At 46.0% G+C, this 18,011-nt stretch overlaps 1 protein-coding gene across 1 annotated transcript; it reads left to right on the forward strand.

Moving 5' to 3' along the window:
- The first annotated feature begins 731 nt into the window (after window positions 1-731).
- Window positions 732-17,483, forward strand: LOC142258940 (uncharacterized). Its single transcript, XM_075331493.1, has 8 exons — window positions 732-890; window positions 2,821-3,000; window positions 3,083-3,206; window positions 3,290-3,492; window positions 7,166-7,315; window positions 7,445-7,624; window positions 7,891-8,026; window positions 14,683-17,483. The coding sequence occupies exons 1-8, from the start codon at window positions 732-734 to the stop codon at window positions 16,449-16,451; spliced, it is 2,901 nt and encodes a 966-aa protein (XP_075187608.1). The 3' UTR covers window positions 16,452-17,483.
- Window positions 17,484-18,011: the final 528 nt, after the last annotated feature.

An 18,011-nucleotide genomic window follows, 5' to 3' on the forward strand; every position in this document is an offset into this window, starting at 1 on the left:
TCCCTCGGTTCTTATATTTGTTCCAAGCATTCCAAATACTCCCTCTCACCAGTTTTTTCCACACTTTAAAGTCCGCCCTGCATACATTTATTATATGGGGACACTCTAGAGCCAGGATTAAGTATCAGATACTCACACGCCCTACCTCTAAAGGTGGCATGGGTCTCCCAGACTTCCGTAGACATCATCTCTACTGCACGTGTTTGACTGTCATTTCCATGCAGACACTAAAAAGTGGGCTGCCCTGGAACAGGGACGTACAATCAATGCCCCTAAAATATATACCGAGGCTGGGGACATGGGACAGGGTGCACACAGGAATGGCAGATATCTTGACTAAAACCACATTGAAAGTTTGGGATGAAAGAGTTCCCTGGTTGGACCCTCTCTTCTGTTATCCCCAAATTTCTCCAACCCGGAATTTCCACCAGGCATCTCGCGAAACACATTCTTACGTTGGAATGTGGAGGATGACTGTCATATCTACGACATATTACAGAGAACTAATATTATGCCATATACTGATATGCAGAACTTAGAACCCCCTCAGTCATTGTCGTGGCTCGAATATAGACAGCTGTACTCCTTTGTTTGTGCTCAGTTGAAGGGGGTTTGCCCTCACCTAATAGTACACTTTCCTTTTTGAGAAACTATTCTTACAGGACACCATACCTCTCCATTTGATATCACTTATCTATAAATTATTGGGTCAAGGTACACCTTCTGCGCACATGGATCTGAGTTTGATTACTATCTGGGAAGCAGAGCTGCGGACATGTTTTACAGATGAGAAAAAACAGAAAGTGTATTTATTTACACAGAAGATGTCCGCAGCTGGATACACCAAAGAAAAAAACTATAAGATTCTAACCAGGTGGTGCCAATATCCGGTAAGGCTTCACAGGATTTTCCCTTTGGGGTCCAAAATGTGTTGGCGTTGTGGAACAGACCGTGGAACCATGACACATGTATGGTGGGATTGTTCTAAACTTCAGCCGTTTTGGGAGGCAGTTATACAGCCGTACTTTATAATTACCGGAGAGGTTAGTGATCCCTTCTCTTCAGATATCTCTAGTATCGATACTTCCTGGCTCTATTAGATCTCAGAATGTGATTTGCTGCGGTTTTGCCTAACGGCCGCACAGTGGGTGATACCTAGGCATTGGCGATCATCAGGGGTTCCATCCCTGAGGAAATGGCAACAGGAACTAGCTTTTATTTATCACATGGAGGATCTGTCAGCTGAGGTAGAGGGGGACAATGAGGGATTTTTGAAGATGTGGCAGCCTTGGATCCTCTTCAAGGACACTAGCGATTACCGGCATCTCTTTGGCCCGTGAGTTGGATCCAGTTACGCTCAAGATCGATCCTATATCTCACACTATCCGACATTCCCCTCCTTTGTTTTCCTTTCTTACCTCCCCTTTTTCCCCTTTTCTTTCTCTTTCTATCCTATCTGTTCATTTCCTTGCTCTCTTTCTCTCTTTCTCTCTCTATATCTTTCTATATCTCTCTCTATCTCTTCTCAATATCTCTTTCCATTTTCAATGATATAGACTCGATTCACCTCTACACTTTGAGGTTTCGCGAGTCATAAAAATTTGTATTGTTTACATGTAGAACTGCTCACACTTTGTGAACAGCTAGAATTTACAGTGCACTCGGTGGCAATTATTAGAACGTCAGATGGCTGTAGAGTTGTTTGTTCTGATTCATGTATGTTGCTTTGCTGTTTTGTTGTTTAATAAAGACAGATTATACATAATATATCTTAATGACCACATGGAAATATTTCTTAGCTATTTTTTAACTTCATTGTTTTGTAACAAATCTATTTTGTTATTTTGTATATATGTTTGTTTTTTAAATGGTCGGGGCCAATAACATTGATAGTGGTATATTCCTATATTTCACACTTTCGTGCGGGGGGGGGGGTGTCATAGTTTTTCATTTTACATTGAAATCTACTGGAAATTAAGTAAATTCAAAGTCCGATGAAATGGTGAATAAATAGTTGGTGCACACTACATCCGATCTCGCTGTTGTTACCCCCAGTGTGAGCCGATCAAACACTGCAAGCGGCTCACACCGGGCTGAGCACCGAGCGTACCCGAGCACATCGATACTCCCAAGATTAGTTTGCATACATAAAGCATCCGATCTCCGCACCTTATCGGAAAAGTCTGAGTTCAGGTTCACTCATCTCTAGTGGTGAATAAAAATCACTTTTGTAAAATAAAATCAGCTTGTGTTGCCATTTTCCGACACCGGTAACATTATTATTTTTGCGTCGATGGAGTGAGGACTTGTTTTTTTCTTGATGAGCCGACATTTTCATTGATACCATTCTAGGTGCAATATGGATAATTGATCACTTTTCATTGTATTTATATTGCTATAAAATAATGTGCTACTTGTATCGGTCGGTTTTATTACTTACATTGCACATTTCATCTTGATATTTTATCCTACCTAAGTGATATCTCACCTCGCTTATTATCTGCAGTATTTTATATATCGGTTCATCTCCTTCACATTCAGGTCCTTATAATATCGGATCCTCTCAGTGGAGATCTTCTATATAAGAGAATTCTCCTGATTGCCCCGTGAAGGATGGATATGGACAGGGACAAGATGGCGGAGAGGATATTACACCTCACCCTAGAGATCCTCTTCCGGCTTACTGGAGAGGTGAGAGATTCTGATGACGTCACATTACATCATTCTTATCTATGGGAATAACAGATGGACAGAACTGGAGAGGTGAGGACTCTGGAAATGTCTGGAGTGAGATTTATTACTGTGTCTCTCCATAACCAGGATTACACAGTAGTGAAGAAGACCTCTGGTGAGCGCTGTCAGGCCCCTGTGTCTGAGGGTTGGGGAAGACCCCTGAGCCCAATCACGGTGCCTCCACGTCACCTCCCGATACATGAGGACATCAATGACCAGAAGATCCTAGAACTCACCTACAAGATGATTGAGCTGCTGACTGGAGAGGTGACACTGCTGGGAATGCTGGGACATTATACAGTAACGCTATAAAGGGATCGGGGGGTGACGGTATCATTGTATGTGTCAGGTTCCTATAAGGTGTCAGGATGTCACCGTCTATTTCTCCATGGAGGAGTGGGAGTATTTAGAAGGACACAAAGATCTGTACAAGGACGTCATGATGGAGGTTCCCAAGACCCTCACAGCACCAGGTAATAGACAGGACTAAATACACACGGCCTATAATTATCTGTATGTAAGGAATGAATTCAGTCCCTGTATGTGTCTCCTCCAGTTCTATCCAGTAACCGGACAACACCAGAGAGATGTCCCTGTCCTCTTCTCCCACAGGACTGTAAACAAGAAGATCCCGATGTTCCTCAGGATGTGTTTCCTCCAGTTCTATCCAGTAAGAGGACAACACCAGAGAGATGTCTCCATCATCTTCTCCCACAGGACTGTAAACAAGAAGATCCCGATGTTCTTCAGGATCATCAGGTAGATGTAGAGAAGGTGCCATGAAATCTCCCTATGATGTGTAGATGGCTGTGAAGGTCTTATGTTCAGTCTTGTTTTATCCACCAGTGTTATGTTTTATACTTGTGTAATGGGAGTGGTGGAGATGGCAGTGTAGCACCCCGGGGTCGTGGGGTTTTCACCCAACACATCGCCGGGCCAGGGGTGCGGATTCTCTACATCGTCATGGGCCAGCCTTGCCCAGTTTCGTGATCCTGAGACGTACAGGAAGGGAGGGAAGGCAGTGGACGGGTTGGTAGGATGGAGGGAGAGGGCGGTGAGGAAACTCTTTTTAGATTGTGACGCCACCTGTGGTACGCGGCCCCAGGGATGGGCCTCCGCTGCACTTCCGGGTGCTGCTCTCCGGGGCTGATGGTGAAGGTCAGAGTTGGGATGCTGTCACTCCTCACAGGCGGAGCGGGGTTACCTCGGGGAGGATGACTGAAGACGGACGGGTTGGTGGTGGTCCCCATTGGTTCCGCAGCGTTGGGCGACAGTGCCGGTAAAGATGAGGGAGAGACAGGGGCTGCGGTTCCAGGTCTTTTTACTCACTGGTAGTTCAGGCGCTGCCCCAGAGTACCGTTCTCCACAACGATGGACTCCAGCCGATACCGATTCCGTGGAAGTTCAGATCTGGTGTGTGTCAGTCTATGGTTCAAGACCTCAGCCCCAGATCCTTTATGCTATTTGGCTGCACACTTGGTGGGACAGGTTCGGTGACTTTTCTAGCCGTTCCCGTGACCCTTGCAGAGTTGGTAGACAACGTGAAGTATGCCTGCGCTAGGGTTCTGTACCCTGACATTACTGGTTCTGTGGAAGCAGCCACCTGCTTCTCCCCAGCGACCGTGTTCAAACACCTTGGCCCACAGAGCTGCTTCTCGGCGTGTCTGCTTTGCTCTGTGTCTAGAGCTGTTCTCTCCTTTTGTATTTGTGTTGTGTGTTCCAAGCTGTTGCCCCCAGCCACTGCATCGGATGGTTCACTACTCTCACTAGGTCAACCTGCTCTTCCCACTGTGTGCGCCTGACTCCCCCTGTGGTTGCTTCTCCCTGACCCTGAGTCCCCGGTTCCAGTAGATCAGGGAGCCTTTGGTGCGGTGGCGTCCTGTAAACCCACCGCTGTAGTGACCCCCTACTGTGACCCGACCCTGGCACGGTCCCCATTGAGTAGGGCAACCCACTGTAACTGTGTGTATGTGTGTTGGTGGAACTGGTACCGACCCTCCTTGAACCCGGGATAAGTACTACACCTTAATTGAGGTGCAGTACCCTGTGGCACCTGAAGCCTCAGGGGCAACCACAGCAGGATTAGAGCTGATCATAGATGTGACTTCTCCATCTGTCTGTGACTTTTGGATCACATTTATCCCGTTCTCTACACTGAACACTTACATCAGGGTTTCGACACCAGGTTATCAGACAGAGAGAGGTCACCCCTAACCCATGGGTCAGAAGGTCACAGCGCAAGCCAGCACTAGTTGGATCTGCTTTGCCTTCCACTTAGCTGTGGATACTATCCTCGTGCTGGCGCTGCTAGGGTTAAGCAGATCCTTGTGTCTTTCTTGGCTTACCATCCTGAGATGTCTCAGCTGTTCTGATTTTTGCACTCCCCTCTGGTATAAGTTCTCACCACTTCACCTCAGTATTTGCCAGTGATAACTTGCTTTTCCATGGTCCTAGCATGGAGGTGTGAGCCATGGAAAGAGCAATGGTTTTGAATTTGATCCTGGAGATTGCTGCCTGGAAGTTTTCTTTGGTGTCTTCCTATTAATCATCTCCCTTTTTATTAATTTCTCTTTCCACCCCCCTTTTTTACCACTTGTTGTTTGGGAATGCAGTTTCTTTTTCCTTTGCCTGTCGTTTTCTTTTTGTGTCATTATTATAAAGCAGGACTAGTGTTCCTCCTGCCCTGCTCACTAGATACGGTTGTGATTAGGGTAAGACAGGGATAGACACGTGATTGCAGCACAAGAGGAAAAAACCTGTCTTGGGACATCGGGGAGCTCAGGGTTGCTCAGAGTAAGTGACAGGGTTTATCCTTCCTGTTCTTCCCTAGAGGCAGTGACTTCCACCCCATCTTTTTCATGATACACCGCTCAGCCTCTTTGTGGAACACAACAACCAGGGACTGCCCTGTATTGGTAACTGGTGCCTACTGTCAGCAAAGTCCAACCTCAGAGGCTCTGGTGATGACTGGGTCGGCACTTAATCATGCCCCCCTGGATAAGCCTGGTTCAGGGCGCAGTGAAGCCCTCACACAACGTATTAGCATGACATGTTTACATGTAATTATTCAAATGAAATGATTCAGATGAAACCCCCAAATGATCCATTCACTGTAATGAGGAAGCAGAGTTAGTCTGGACTTCTCATGGCAGCGCGGCAATCATCCCTATCTAGTGAATGGTTATCTCCAGTAATTGTATTATTACACCGGATTCTTTATGATGTTATGTCGCGGGCGGAGGAGGGGACGCTGCGCTCTCCCACTGCTCGGGTCCAGCTGCTGCTGCTCGGTGATGGCTCGAGCGGTGGGCCGGATCCCGGGGACTCGAGCGGCGTTCCTCGCCCGTGAGTGAAAAGGGGGAATTGATTGTGGGGATTTGATATTGTCCGTGACGCCACCCACGGTTGTGGTGAGATTGGTAACACCACCGCTGCTCTGGACGGGGATCCCGGGAGCGATGACAGGGAGCAGCCTGGATGTTAGTTCTCCCCTCCGTGGGTAGGGGGTTGGTTGTCCCGGGGCCCGGTGAGGGGGTAGGGATGGATGGCAGGCTGGTTACAGGGCCTGGTGAGGTGCAGGGTCGTGGGGGCAGCGCTGTGCCGCACAGCACGGTGGTACTCACTCAGCCAATGATGAACACAGAGTCTCCGGTAAAACAAACGGCTGGATGGACGGGTCCCACAGACGGCTGCGGTGTTTCTCCTCCCGGCAGGTTGATGGTGACTGCCTATCCCTGCACCTGTGTAGTGTGTACGGTTCCAATGGGTTCCCACCGGTAACCCGCTCCCCAGCTTGGATATGTGCTGAAGGAGCCCCTTTTGCCCGCAGGCTCTGGCCCTGAGAACTGTAGCCTTGGCGGTGACTGTGTCTCCCTCTCTCAGTTGGACTGTTGCCTTCTGTCGGGACTTGGCTGCTGGGAAACCCAGGAGGTTCCCTTCGCTAACGGATTTGACAAATTGCACGGCGACTCCTAGCCTTGTCGGGGTCCGTAAGCCCCTGCCGGATGGTGCTGGCTTCTCTTTGTGTACCGGTCCGGTATCGCCGGGCCACCGCCCGTCCACGGTCCTTACGGCTAGCTCCAATAGGCCTCTCCTGCAGACGGTCACCACCGTCTGCCAACCTTGCTGTTCCGTCCGGGCCACACACCCGGACCACTTTCTGTCTGCTCCTTTACCACTTCACTCTCCTCACTCAACTCCCAACTATCTGCTCTCCTTTTCCCACCTCCAGGACTGTGAACTCCTCGGTGGGCGGGACCAACCGCCTGGCCCACCCCCTGGTGTGAACATCAGCCCCTGGAGGGAGGCAACAAGGGTTTTTGTTTGACTTTGGTGTGCCTGACCGGGAGTGTGGGGTGTGTTGGTGTAGTGCTTGTGACGTCCTGGCTTGTCCAGGGCGCCACAGTTACATCGTCATCTCCTCCCCATTCAGGTCCCTAGAATATCGGATCCTCTCAGTGGAGATCTTCTATATAAGAGAATTCTCCTGATTGACCCATCAAGGATGGATATGGACAGGGACAAGATGGCGGAGAGGATATTACACCTCACCCTAGAGATCCTCTTCCGGCTTACTGGAGAGGTGAGAGATTCTGATGACGTCACATTACATCATTCTTATCTATGGGAATAACAGATGGACAGAACTGAAGAGGTGAGGACTCTGGAAATGTCTGTAGTGAGATTTCATATTGTGTCTCTCCATAACCAGGAATACACCGTAGAGAAGAAGACCTCTAGTGAGCGCTGTCAGGCCCCTGTGTCTGAGGGATGGGGAAGTCCCCTGAGCCCAATCACGGGGCCTCCACCTCACCCCCCGATACATGAGGACATCAATGACCAGAAGATCCTAGAACTCACCTCCAAGATGATTGAGCTGCTGACTGGAGAGGTGACACTGCTGGGAATGCTGGGACATTATACAGTAACGCTATGAAGGGATCGGGGGTGACGGTATCATTGTATGTGTCAGGTTCCTATAAGGTGTCAGGACGTCACCGTCTATTTCTCCATGGAGGAGTGGGAGTATTTAGAAGGACACAAAGATCTGTACAAGGACGTCATGATTGAGGTTCCCCAGCCCCTCACATCCCCGGGTAATAGACAGGACTAGATACACACGGCCTATAATTATCTGTATGTAAGGAATTAATTCAGTCTCTGTATGTGTCTCCTCCAGGTCTATCCAGTAAGAGGACAACACCAGAGAGATGTCCCCGTCCTCTTCTCCCACAGGACTGTAAACAAGAAGATCCCGATGTTCCTCAGGATGTGTTTCCTCCAGCTCTATCCAGTAAGAGATATCTACTCATGTACTTTCTGTACTAATAGACTTTTAGACTTTCTGCTCTGGGTTTTTCAGCTGTATTTTCTTTGCTTCTGCTTCTTCTGCTGTTTGTTTCTAGTACCTTCTCTATGTCATTATGACGGCAAATGCAGAGGGTTAATGAATACCGTTTCTCCGAAAATACGACCTACACTGAAATTAAGCCATAGCATGATTTTATGGGATTTTTTGAGAATGCTTGAAATATAAGCCCTATTCCAAAAATAAGCCCTAGTTACAGTCAGGACCAGTGTTAGAAGGAATCAAACTGCACGATTTCTCAGGAACCCCACTCTCTTATGGACCCCATGAGTTGTATTCTAAGGTTGATGGTTTAAGGACCTTTGATGACTTCAAAGTCATGTGACATGATGTAACCAAAGGTCTCTTAATTGCAGAAGTCTAAAAGAACTCAACAGGACACAGACTGGCATTAGGGGAAATGGAGAGCAAACTGGGGAATTTCACAGGCCCCCATTCTCCTAGCAGTCATAGTGTTTATACGCCAATTATAGGACTGCTTAAGGACCTTTTTGACATCATATCATGTGACCAAAGGCTGGTGTCTGTGTCTGTTCACACCAATTTTAACCAGCTTTGCAAAAATGGGCAGAGCTTGGCCAGAAGAAGGGTGTGATGCCACCGCTTCTCTAATTCATAACAAACTGTGGCGTTCCCTATGCCAGAAATCTCACTTCAGTTCCTGATGTCATTTGTCAGTGTCCATTGCCGGTCTTGATGAACTGGAGCCCTAATGTTTATCTGGACAGACCGCAAGACCCTGCTACTTGCTTTGGTTACAAAACCTAAGGATGGGCCATCAACGTTACAGTCCCGGACAATCCCGTTAAATATCCGGCATCTGTCTAACTATTTTAAGTTCGTCTTTGAAAAAAAATTCTTTGAAATTGTCCATGTTGTGGATCAAAGTTACAAGGAGATTTTTGCAGGTTTTGCCAACTGTAATGGCGGCGCCAGGATCTGTGAAAATTATAGATTCTGGTACTCTGCATGTTAACTGCTCTGATGTCTGTGAGCAGTGCAGGGAGACGCAGGCGTCGAACCACAGGCTTGGGCAGGCTAGCAAGAGTAAGGGGCACTTTGCACACTACAACATCGCAGGTGCGATGTCGGTGGGGTCAAATTGAAAGTGACGCACATCCGGCGTCGCAGGCGATATCGTAGTGTGTAAAGCATTTTTGATACGATTAACGAGCGCAAAAGCGTCGTAATCGTATCATCGGTGTAACCTCGGTCATTTCCATGAATTGGGAATGACCGATGTTACGATGTTGTTCCTCGTTCCTGCGGCAGCACACATCACTGTGTGTGAAGCCGCAGGAGCGAGGAACATCTCCTACCTGCGTCCTGCGGCTCACGCCGGCTATGCGGAAGGACGGAGGTGGGCGGGATGTTTACGTACCGCTCATCTCCGCCCCTCCACTTCTATTGGCCGCCTGCCGTGTGACGTCGCTATGACGCCGCACGACCCGCCCCCTTAATAAGGAGGCGGGTCGCCGGCCAGAGCGACGTCGCAGGGCAGGTGAGTGCATGTGAAGCTGGTGTAGTGATAATGTTCGCTACGCCAGCTATCACCATGATATCGCAGCTGCGACGGGGGCGGGGACTATCGCGCTCGGCATCGCAGCATCGGCTTGCGATGTCGTAGTGTGCAAAGTGCCCCTTATTCTCTGCTGGGTTGCTTGTTAATGTCTTTGATCACATGCTGTAGAGGAGAAAGTATCTATCAATCCCCTTCTGTATATGCTCGCTGGACTATTCCATTAATGCCATCTATAGGTTACCTATACTGGTCTGGTGAGGTGTTGAGATCCAGACTTACGGGTGGTTGTTGTGTATTATTGCCGTGAGCTGTTGTGGTGTTAACCCTTGTCTTTTTGTTGCTGCCTTTCTGCATTTCCATCATATTCCTGCCCCTTCCTTCCCCGGGGGATAACAGATTAGATCTGGTCAGGAGAATAGTAAGGCACAGGACTCAGGCATCTCCATCTTCAGGGGTAATCAAGAGGTTAGGAACAGTTTAGGGTCCCCTAGCTTGAGGGACAGTATAAGGGCCCCCTGTCTCTCATTATCCTGCAGTCATATTGTGACAATCAATCAGATTATTTCCTGTAGCACATTCCAGAGAACTGGTGCTAGTAATGGGAGATTCAAATTAATGAAGATGTAACTCTTAGGGGTACTTTGCACACTACGACATCGCAGGTGCGATGTCTGTGGGGTCAAATTGAAAGTGACGCACATCCGGCATCGCAGGCGACATCGTAGTGGGTAAAGCCTAGATGATACGATTAACGAGCGCAAAAGCATCGTAATCGTATCATCAGTGTAGCGTCGGCGTAATCCATAATTACACTGACGCGACAGTCCGATGTTGTTCCTCGTTCCTGCGGCAGCACACTTCGCTGTGTATGAAGCCGCAGGAGCGAGGAACATCTCCTACCGGCGTCACCGCGGCTCCCGTAGGATATGCGGAAGGAAGGAGGTGGGCGGGATGTTTACATCCCGCTCATCTCTGCCCCTCCGCTCCTATTGGCCGCCTGCCGTGTGACGTCGCAGTGACGCCGTACGACCCGCCCCCTTAATAAGGAGGGGGGTGCCAGCCAGAGCGACGTCCCAGGACAGGTGTGTCCATGTGAAGCTGCCGTAGCGATAATGTTCGCTACGGCAGCTATCACAAGGATATCACAGCTTAGACGGGGGCGGGGACTATCGCGCTCGGCATCGCAGCATCGGCTTTCGATGTCGCAGCGTGCAAAGTACCCCTTAGATAGGGATGGGAGATCCCGATTTTTAAAGATCGGAGATCGTACCGATCACATAGTAATCGAGTCCACGATGCCGATCACGAGCTTTCCTGAAAAGCTTGTGTTACAGATCGGTCCAAATCGGGACCAGGGGCTGTAAAAAGAAAGCACATTAATAAAATAAAAAACTTTATGATCATACTTACTGGTCACATGACTATGACGTTTTCAAAGGTCCTCTTAACTTCCGGGGGTATTCACTGCACTGCTCATCACTTGGCAGTTATCGGCTGTTTTTGGCCGTGTTCGCGGTGATGTCAGGGTTCACCCAAGTCCATGGCTCATAGACTCGATTGAAGTTTGACTGTCACTGTGCGAGTGTCGCATCGCAAAATGGCGCTCAATCTCCAGACAGCAGCGGGTCGGCTGCATGTCATTCCATGCAGCTGAAGCGCTCCTGTCCTGACATCAGTCGGTGCGGGGTGATGCCCATGCAAGACGCCAGTGCAATCATCCGCTCATTGTCCGCCTGCTTCTTGCTCTGTACAGAGCGATGTAGCAGAGCTTACAATGCTCTCTGCTTCTCGCTGTGTTTAGACTGTGTCTGTACAGAGTGATGAAGCTGACAATGCTCTACCTGTGGATTACGTCGGACTAAGGATTTTTTTATTATAAAGATGGAGTCTCTAAATGTTTCTTTGTTTTATTTCTAATAAATTTTTTCTCTGTGTTGTATTTTTTTTACTGTTTACTAGAAATTCATGGTGGCCATGTCAATTTGGCGTGACACCATGAATTTCGGGCTTAGTACCATCTGAGAATACAAAGCTGGTATTAACCCAATTATTACCCAGTGTGCCACCATCATTGGATGAGCCGGGTAAAGCGCCTGGAAATGGCGCTAAGAAACAATGCGCCATTTGCAGGGGCGGCTGCAGGCTGCCTAGAATCCCAGCCCCCATCTGCCAGGGCTCTACCTGACTGCCCATCAAAATACAGCGGGAGCCCACGCATTTTTTTTTTATTATATTTTTAAATAAAAAAATAAATAAATAATGGGTTTCCCTGTATTTTTATTGTCAGGCAGGTGGGGGTGGCAGCCCGTAGCTGCCCGCTTCATCTGCACTGAGAATCAAAAATACTGTGGAGCGCCACGTCATTTTTTAAAATTATTTATCTTTATACAACTATATATACTATATATTGTGTACAATATATATTGTGTACAATATATATTGTGTGTGCGCATATATATATATATATATATATATATATACAGTTCTGTCAAAAATTGAGTGACCACTGCAAAATTTTCAGTTTTTCTGATTTTTTACTTTATAGGTATATTTTTGAGTAACAATTAAATTATTGTAAAATAAATACAAATTTTTTTGCTTCGAAATTTGGAGACGTTGCCAGTAGTTTATAGAATAAAAGAACAATTTACATTTTACTCAAAAAATATAAAGAGAAAAATCAGAAAAACTGAAAATTTTGCAGTGGTCTCTTGTGTGTGTGTGTGTGTGTGTGTGTGTGTGTTTATATATATATATATATATATATATATATGTATATATAATTATTGTACACAATATACAGTTGTATGAGAGTAAATAAATAATTTAAAAAAAATGCCGAAGCGCTCCGCAGTGTTTTTGATTCTCAGCACACATAAGGCAGATGGCTACGGGCTGCCACCCCCATCTGCCTGGCTTTACCTTGGCTGGCAATCAAAATACAGGGAGGCCCTTTTTTTAAAAAAAGTTTTTTGCCAAAAATAAAAAAAAAGTGACGTGGACTTCGCCATATTTTTTTATGCTAGCCAGGTACGGCAAGCAGGTACGGGCTGCCTCAAACCCCCAGCTGCCTATTTGTACCCGGCTGAGAACCAAAAATATAGAGAAGCCTTTTTAAATTATTTCATGAATTTCATGAAATAATAAAAAAAAAATGACGTGGGCTTCGCCCAATTTTTGTGTCCAGCCAGGTACAGCTAGGCAGCTGGGGATTGGAATCCACAGCACAGGGTGGCCCAAGCTTTCTGGGCCCCCCATGCGCTGCAAATTGCAGTCCGCAGTTGCCCCAGAAAATGGCGCTTTTATAGAGGTGCCATGTTCTGGCGCTGTATCCAACTCTCCAGTGGCCCTGGTGGCGGGTAGCACGCTGGGTAATAAGGCGTTAATACCAGCTTTGTTTTACCAGCTGGTATTAAGCCCAAGATTCTTAATGTCAAGCAAGTTTGACCCGGCCATTAAGAATCTCCAATAAAGGGTTCGAAAAAAGACACCACAAAGAGAAAAAAATACTTTAATAGAAATATATACACAGACACACTTAGAGACTCCATCTTTTTTACTCCCTCTCACCCCTCCACGATCCTAGTCTTCTGTCACCGATCTAGCTCTGCTATATCAGAATGCACAGGGGGGTGGAAGAGCGCTGCTGCTGCTCCCCGCGCTGTCTAATCACTCAATGAGTGATCAGAGGCTGCGGGTTGGTAAACGGTGACGTCGCCGCTGCCACAGTTGCCATAGTAACCTAACAAGCGGGTTACTATAGCAATGGTGATCTCCGATCACCTGATTCCCGGTGCCGCTATTCATCACCGGGTGTAGCAGCCAATCTCTGCATGTGGGCTAACTCTGTAAAGAGCGCCAACATGCAGGGAGGGGGGGCAGGCATGTACCCGAGCATCTCGTTGGTATACAGCAATCGCCAAATATATCGAGTACTGAGATACTTGGGCGAGCACCGTGTACCGGCAAGCATGCTGGCACTACAGGACCTTTGCATGACGTCATAGCCATGTGACCCAGTCTGTAGCCAATGAGATAATACCACATTCCCACATGACTGATCACATGGCTATGACGTCACAAAAGGTCCTTTGGTTACCGGGAGGACACAGCGATCATCGCACTCGGAAGTAGAAGCGGTGGGAGACAAAGTGCAGGACGCGTCGCGGGACCTGTAAGTATAATGACAATGTTTATTATTGAGTGTATTCTTTATTTTACAGCCCCCCTCCCCCGCCCCATCCCATAACTGTAAAGTCCAACATCGGTGATCGGACGCAAGATCGTGTTATCTCGATCCCGATCTTGATCTTTACAAAATAATCGGATGAGTCTCCCCGATCCCGACCATCAGGGGGATCACCCATGACTACTCTTCAGGCTGCTTTACACACAGCGACATTGCTAGCGATGTTGCTAGCGTTTGCACCCGCCCCCGTCGTTTGTGGGTCACGGGCAATTCGCTGCCCGTGGCACACAATATCGCTAGGACGCGTTAAACTTACTTACCGTCCTAACGACGTCGCTGTGGCCGGCGAACAACCTCTTATTTAAGGGGGAGGTTCGTGCGGAGTCACAGCAACGTCACACAGCGGGTCACCAATAGAAGCGGAGGGGCGGAGAGCAGCCGAATAAACGTAACGCCCACCTCGTTGCCGGAGGACACAGGAACGCTGTTGTTCGTTGTCCACGGGGTGTCACACGTAGCGATGTGTGCTGACTTAGGAACGACGAACAACCTGCGTCCAGAACGAGCAACGATCTTTTGAAAATGAACGACGTGTCAACGATCAACAATTAGGTGAGTATTTCTGATCGTTAACGCTCGTTCGTAGGTGTCACATGCAACGACGTTGCTAACGATGCCAGATGTGCCTCACGAATTCCTTGACCCCCGACGACATATCATTAGATACGTCGTTGTGTGTAAAGCGGCCTTTAGATGTCGAAATTGGACAACAGATTCAGAATACATTTTTTCCTAATTTAATTTCTGATATTATGGTTTAAAAAATGTATTTTCAAGATAATATCATTAAAACATTGTGTTTATTTTTAGCAGATGACTGTATTGGGAGTTCAGATGGAAATCTATTATCTTCAGAATTTAAAACAGATGATAAAAGTATCACACATGATATATATGAAGAGCATGCTGTTGTCCCAGATATACCTCCAGTCCTTCCTCGGAAAGTTTTAACATCTGGTCTTTTCAAACAAGTCCAAAATTACGATTTATCACAGATTTGTATGCAAAATAAAAGTTACAGAAGGGATGGGGAACATGAAACGGCTCCTACAAGGGAAAAACCATTTTCATGCCCAGAATATGGAAAATGTTTTACTCAAAAGATACTCAATCAGAATCTTATTGAGCATCAAAGAATTCACACAGAGGAGAAGCCATTTTCATGTTCAGAATGTGGGAAATGTTTTATTCAGAAATCAAATTTTGTTATGCAAAAAAAAAATCACACAGGGGCGAACCCATTTTTATGCTTGGAATGTGGTAAATGTTTTACTAGGAAATCAAGTCTTGTTGACCATGGAAAACTTCACACAGGGGAGAAACCATTTCCATGTTCAGAGTGTGGGAAATGTTTTATTTTCAAATCAGATCTTGTTCGGCATCAAAGATGTCACTCAGGGGAGAAGCCCTTTTCATGTTCAGAGTGTGGGAAATGTTTTGATTTCAAATCAGATCTTGCTAGGCATCAAAGATGTCACACAGGGGAGAAGCCATTTTCATGTTCAGAGTGTGGAAAATGTTTTATTCAGAAATCACACCTTGTTAGGCATCAAAGATATCACACAGGGGAGAAGCCATTTTCATGTTCAGAATGTGGGAAATGTTTTAGTCAGAAATCAGCCTTTGTTATGCATCAAAGATCTCATACAGGGGAGAAGCCATTTTCATGTACAGAGTGTGGGAAATGTTTTATTCAGAAATCAGATCTTGTTGTGCATCAAAGATCTCACACAGGGGAGAAGCTGTTTTCATGTTCAGACTGTGGGAAATGTTTTATTCGGAAATCAAAACTTATTCAGCATCAAAGATCTCACACCGGGGAGAAGCCATTTTCATGTTCAGAGTGTGGGAAATGTTTTAATTTGAAATCAGAACTGGTTGTGCATCAAAGATGTCACACTGGGGAGAAGCCATTTTCATGCTCAGAGTGTGGGAAATGTTTTAATTGGAAATCAGAACTTCTTGTGCATCAAAGATGTCACACAGGGGAGAAGCCATTGTCATGTTCAGAGTGTGGGAAATGTTTTAATTGGAAATCAAAACTTGTTATGCATCAAAGATGTCACACAGGGGAGAAGCCATTTTCATGTTCAGAGTGTAGGAAATGTTTTATTCGGAAATCAGAACTTGTTGTGCATCAAAAATGTCACACTGGGGAGAAGCCATTTTCATGTTCAGAATGTGGTAAATGTTTTATTCAGAAATCAGATCTTGTTGTGCATCAAAGATGTCACACCGGGGAGAAGCCATTTTCATGTTCAGAGTGTGGGAAATGTTTTATTCGGAAATCAAAACTTGTTCAGCATCAAAGATCTCACACCGGGGAGAAGCCATTTTCATGTTTAGAGTGTGGGAAATGTTTTAATTTTAATTCAGAACTTGTTGTCCATCAAAGATATCACACAGGGGAGAAGCCATTTTCATGTTCAGAGTGTAGGAAATGTTTTATTCGGAAATCAGAACTTGTTGTGCATCAAAGATCTCACACAGGGCAGAAGCTGTTTTCATGCCCAGAATGTGGTAAATGTTTTACTAGGAAATCAGGTCTTGTTCACCATCAAAAAAATCACACAAAATAAACCATTTTTATGTTTTGAATGTGGAAAATGTAATTCTCAGAAATCACATCTTGTTAAACATGTGAAGAAGCCGCACAGGGAAGGAACCTTTTTCATGTTGTGAAAAATTGAAATGTTTAACTGGTAATCAAGTCTTCCGACATCAGAAAACCAGCAGAGCGGAGCAGCCATTCTTGTTTTCGGAATTTGCCAAATGTTTTTATCATTAATCAGGTCCTGTTGTCAGATGAGTCACACGGGAGAAGCCATCATGATGTACTATAATTCAAAGGGTTTTATCCTAAAATCGGCTACAGTTCCTTAAGTAAGGATTTGTGATGAAAAGAACCATTTTCTTTCTTTTTAGAAATTATTGTAGTTTTTCGACCATAAGACATACCTAGGTTTTGAAGGAGGAATATAGGGAAAAAATAACGCAAAAAATGTGGTCATGAAGCAATGTTATGGGTAGAATCTGCTGCTGACACTGTTACGGGGATAAAATCCCCCAATTCTGTACTAATGTCCCCCATACTGGGCCCCTTCCAGGTATGCGTGTCTCCCATGCTCGTATATATGTCTTTCATCCTGGTATATATGTTGCCTATCTTTATCCCATCCTAGTATATATGATCCCCATCCTGGTATATATATGGCTCTTGTCCTAGTACATATGTCCCCATCCTTGTAGAGTATATATGGCCCTCATCTCGGGCCCATTCGTGTATATATTTCCCCATCACGCTGCACACATAAGAAAATAAATGATTATACTCCCCATCCCTCCGCTCGCCCGGTGCGTGGTGTTCTCTTCTGATGCATGCAAGTGACTTCAGCATGTAAGCGGCGCAGCGCATGACATTGCTGCCATGTGCCCCCAGTTACACGCGGACGTCAGCTGCCGGAATATTCACTGCTCCCCACACCCGGGATTATGAGCTTGGGGAGCAGTGAATATTCATTCTCTAATAAACACACGTGATCGCCCAGCCACAGCAGTAAGCCAGCGGCTGGGTTGTTATGTGTACCAAATATTAAAGAGAAAATAGCAATTCAGAGGCTAAAATATAGCTTTTAATCTATTCCATTAAAATTTAGATTAAAATATGTGAATAACCCAAAGTTCTCTGTATTGTTGTCATTAGATTCTGCAATCACGTTTCCAGAGAACCTATGATATAACAAAATGAACAAAAAAACACAAAATACACAATAAAAATTGAATAAGTTGATTATCACTCCAATAAGGACAGTTGTCCAATAATATGAGTATCTAAAAAATAATCAAAAACAACTCAATATAACAAACATATAGTGCACGGTGATCCTCAAAGAGGAAATCACCAATTCAAATTTTGTAGAATAAGTTAGGAATGATCTCACCCATTCTTGCAGCTTGGGGTAAACAGGATTTCCTCTATGTGGGTCCACACAGCATCAGCTGGCCCTAGGGACGAGGGCCAGGAACATTGTAGGGGCACCAAGAGAGGGCTAGATGTGGTCTGTTCTTGTAAGAGCAGAAGCTTTGGGGTATCAGGTGTTATTAAGATTCCCTAGGGTCAATGGTAGGGCCAGCTGATG

Source organism: Anomaloglossus baeobatrachus, assembly GCF_048569485.1.
Source record: "Anomaloglossus baeobatrachus isolate aAnoBae1 chromosome 5 unlocalized genomic scaffold, aAnoBae1.hap1 SUPER_5_unloc_19, whole genome shotgun sequence".
Classification (NCBI taxonomy): Eukaryota; Metazoa; Chordata; class Amphibia; order Anura; family Aromobatidae; genus Anomaloglossus; species Anomaloglossus baeobatrachus.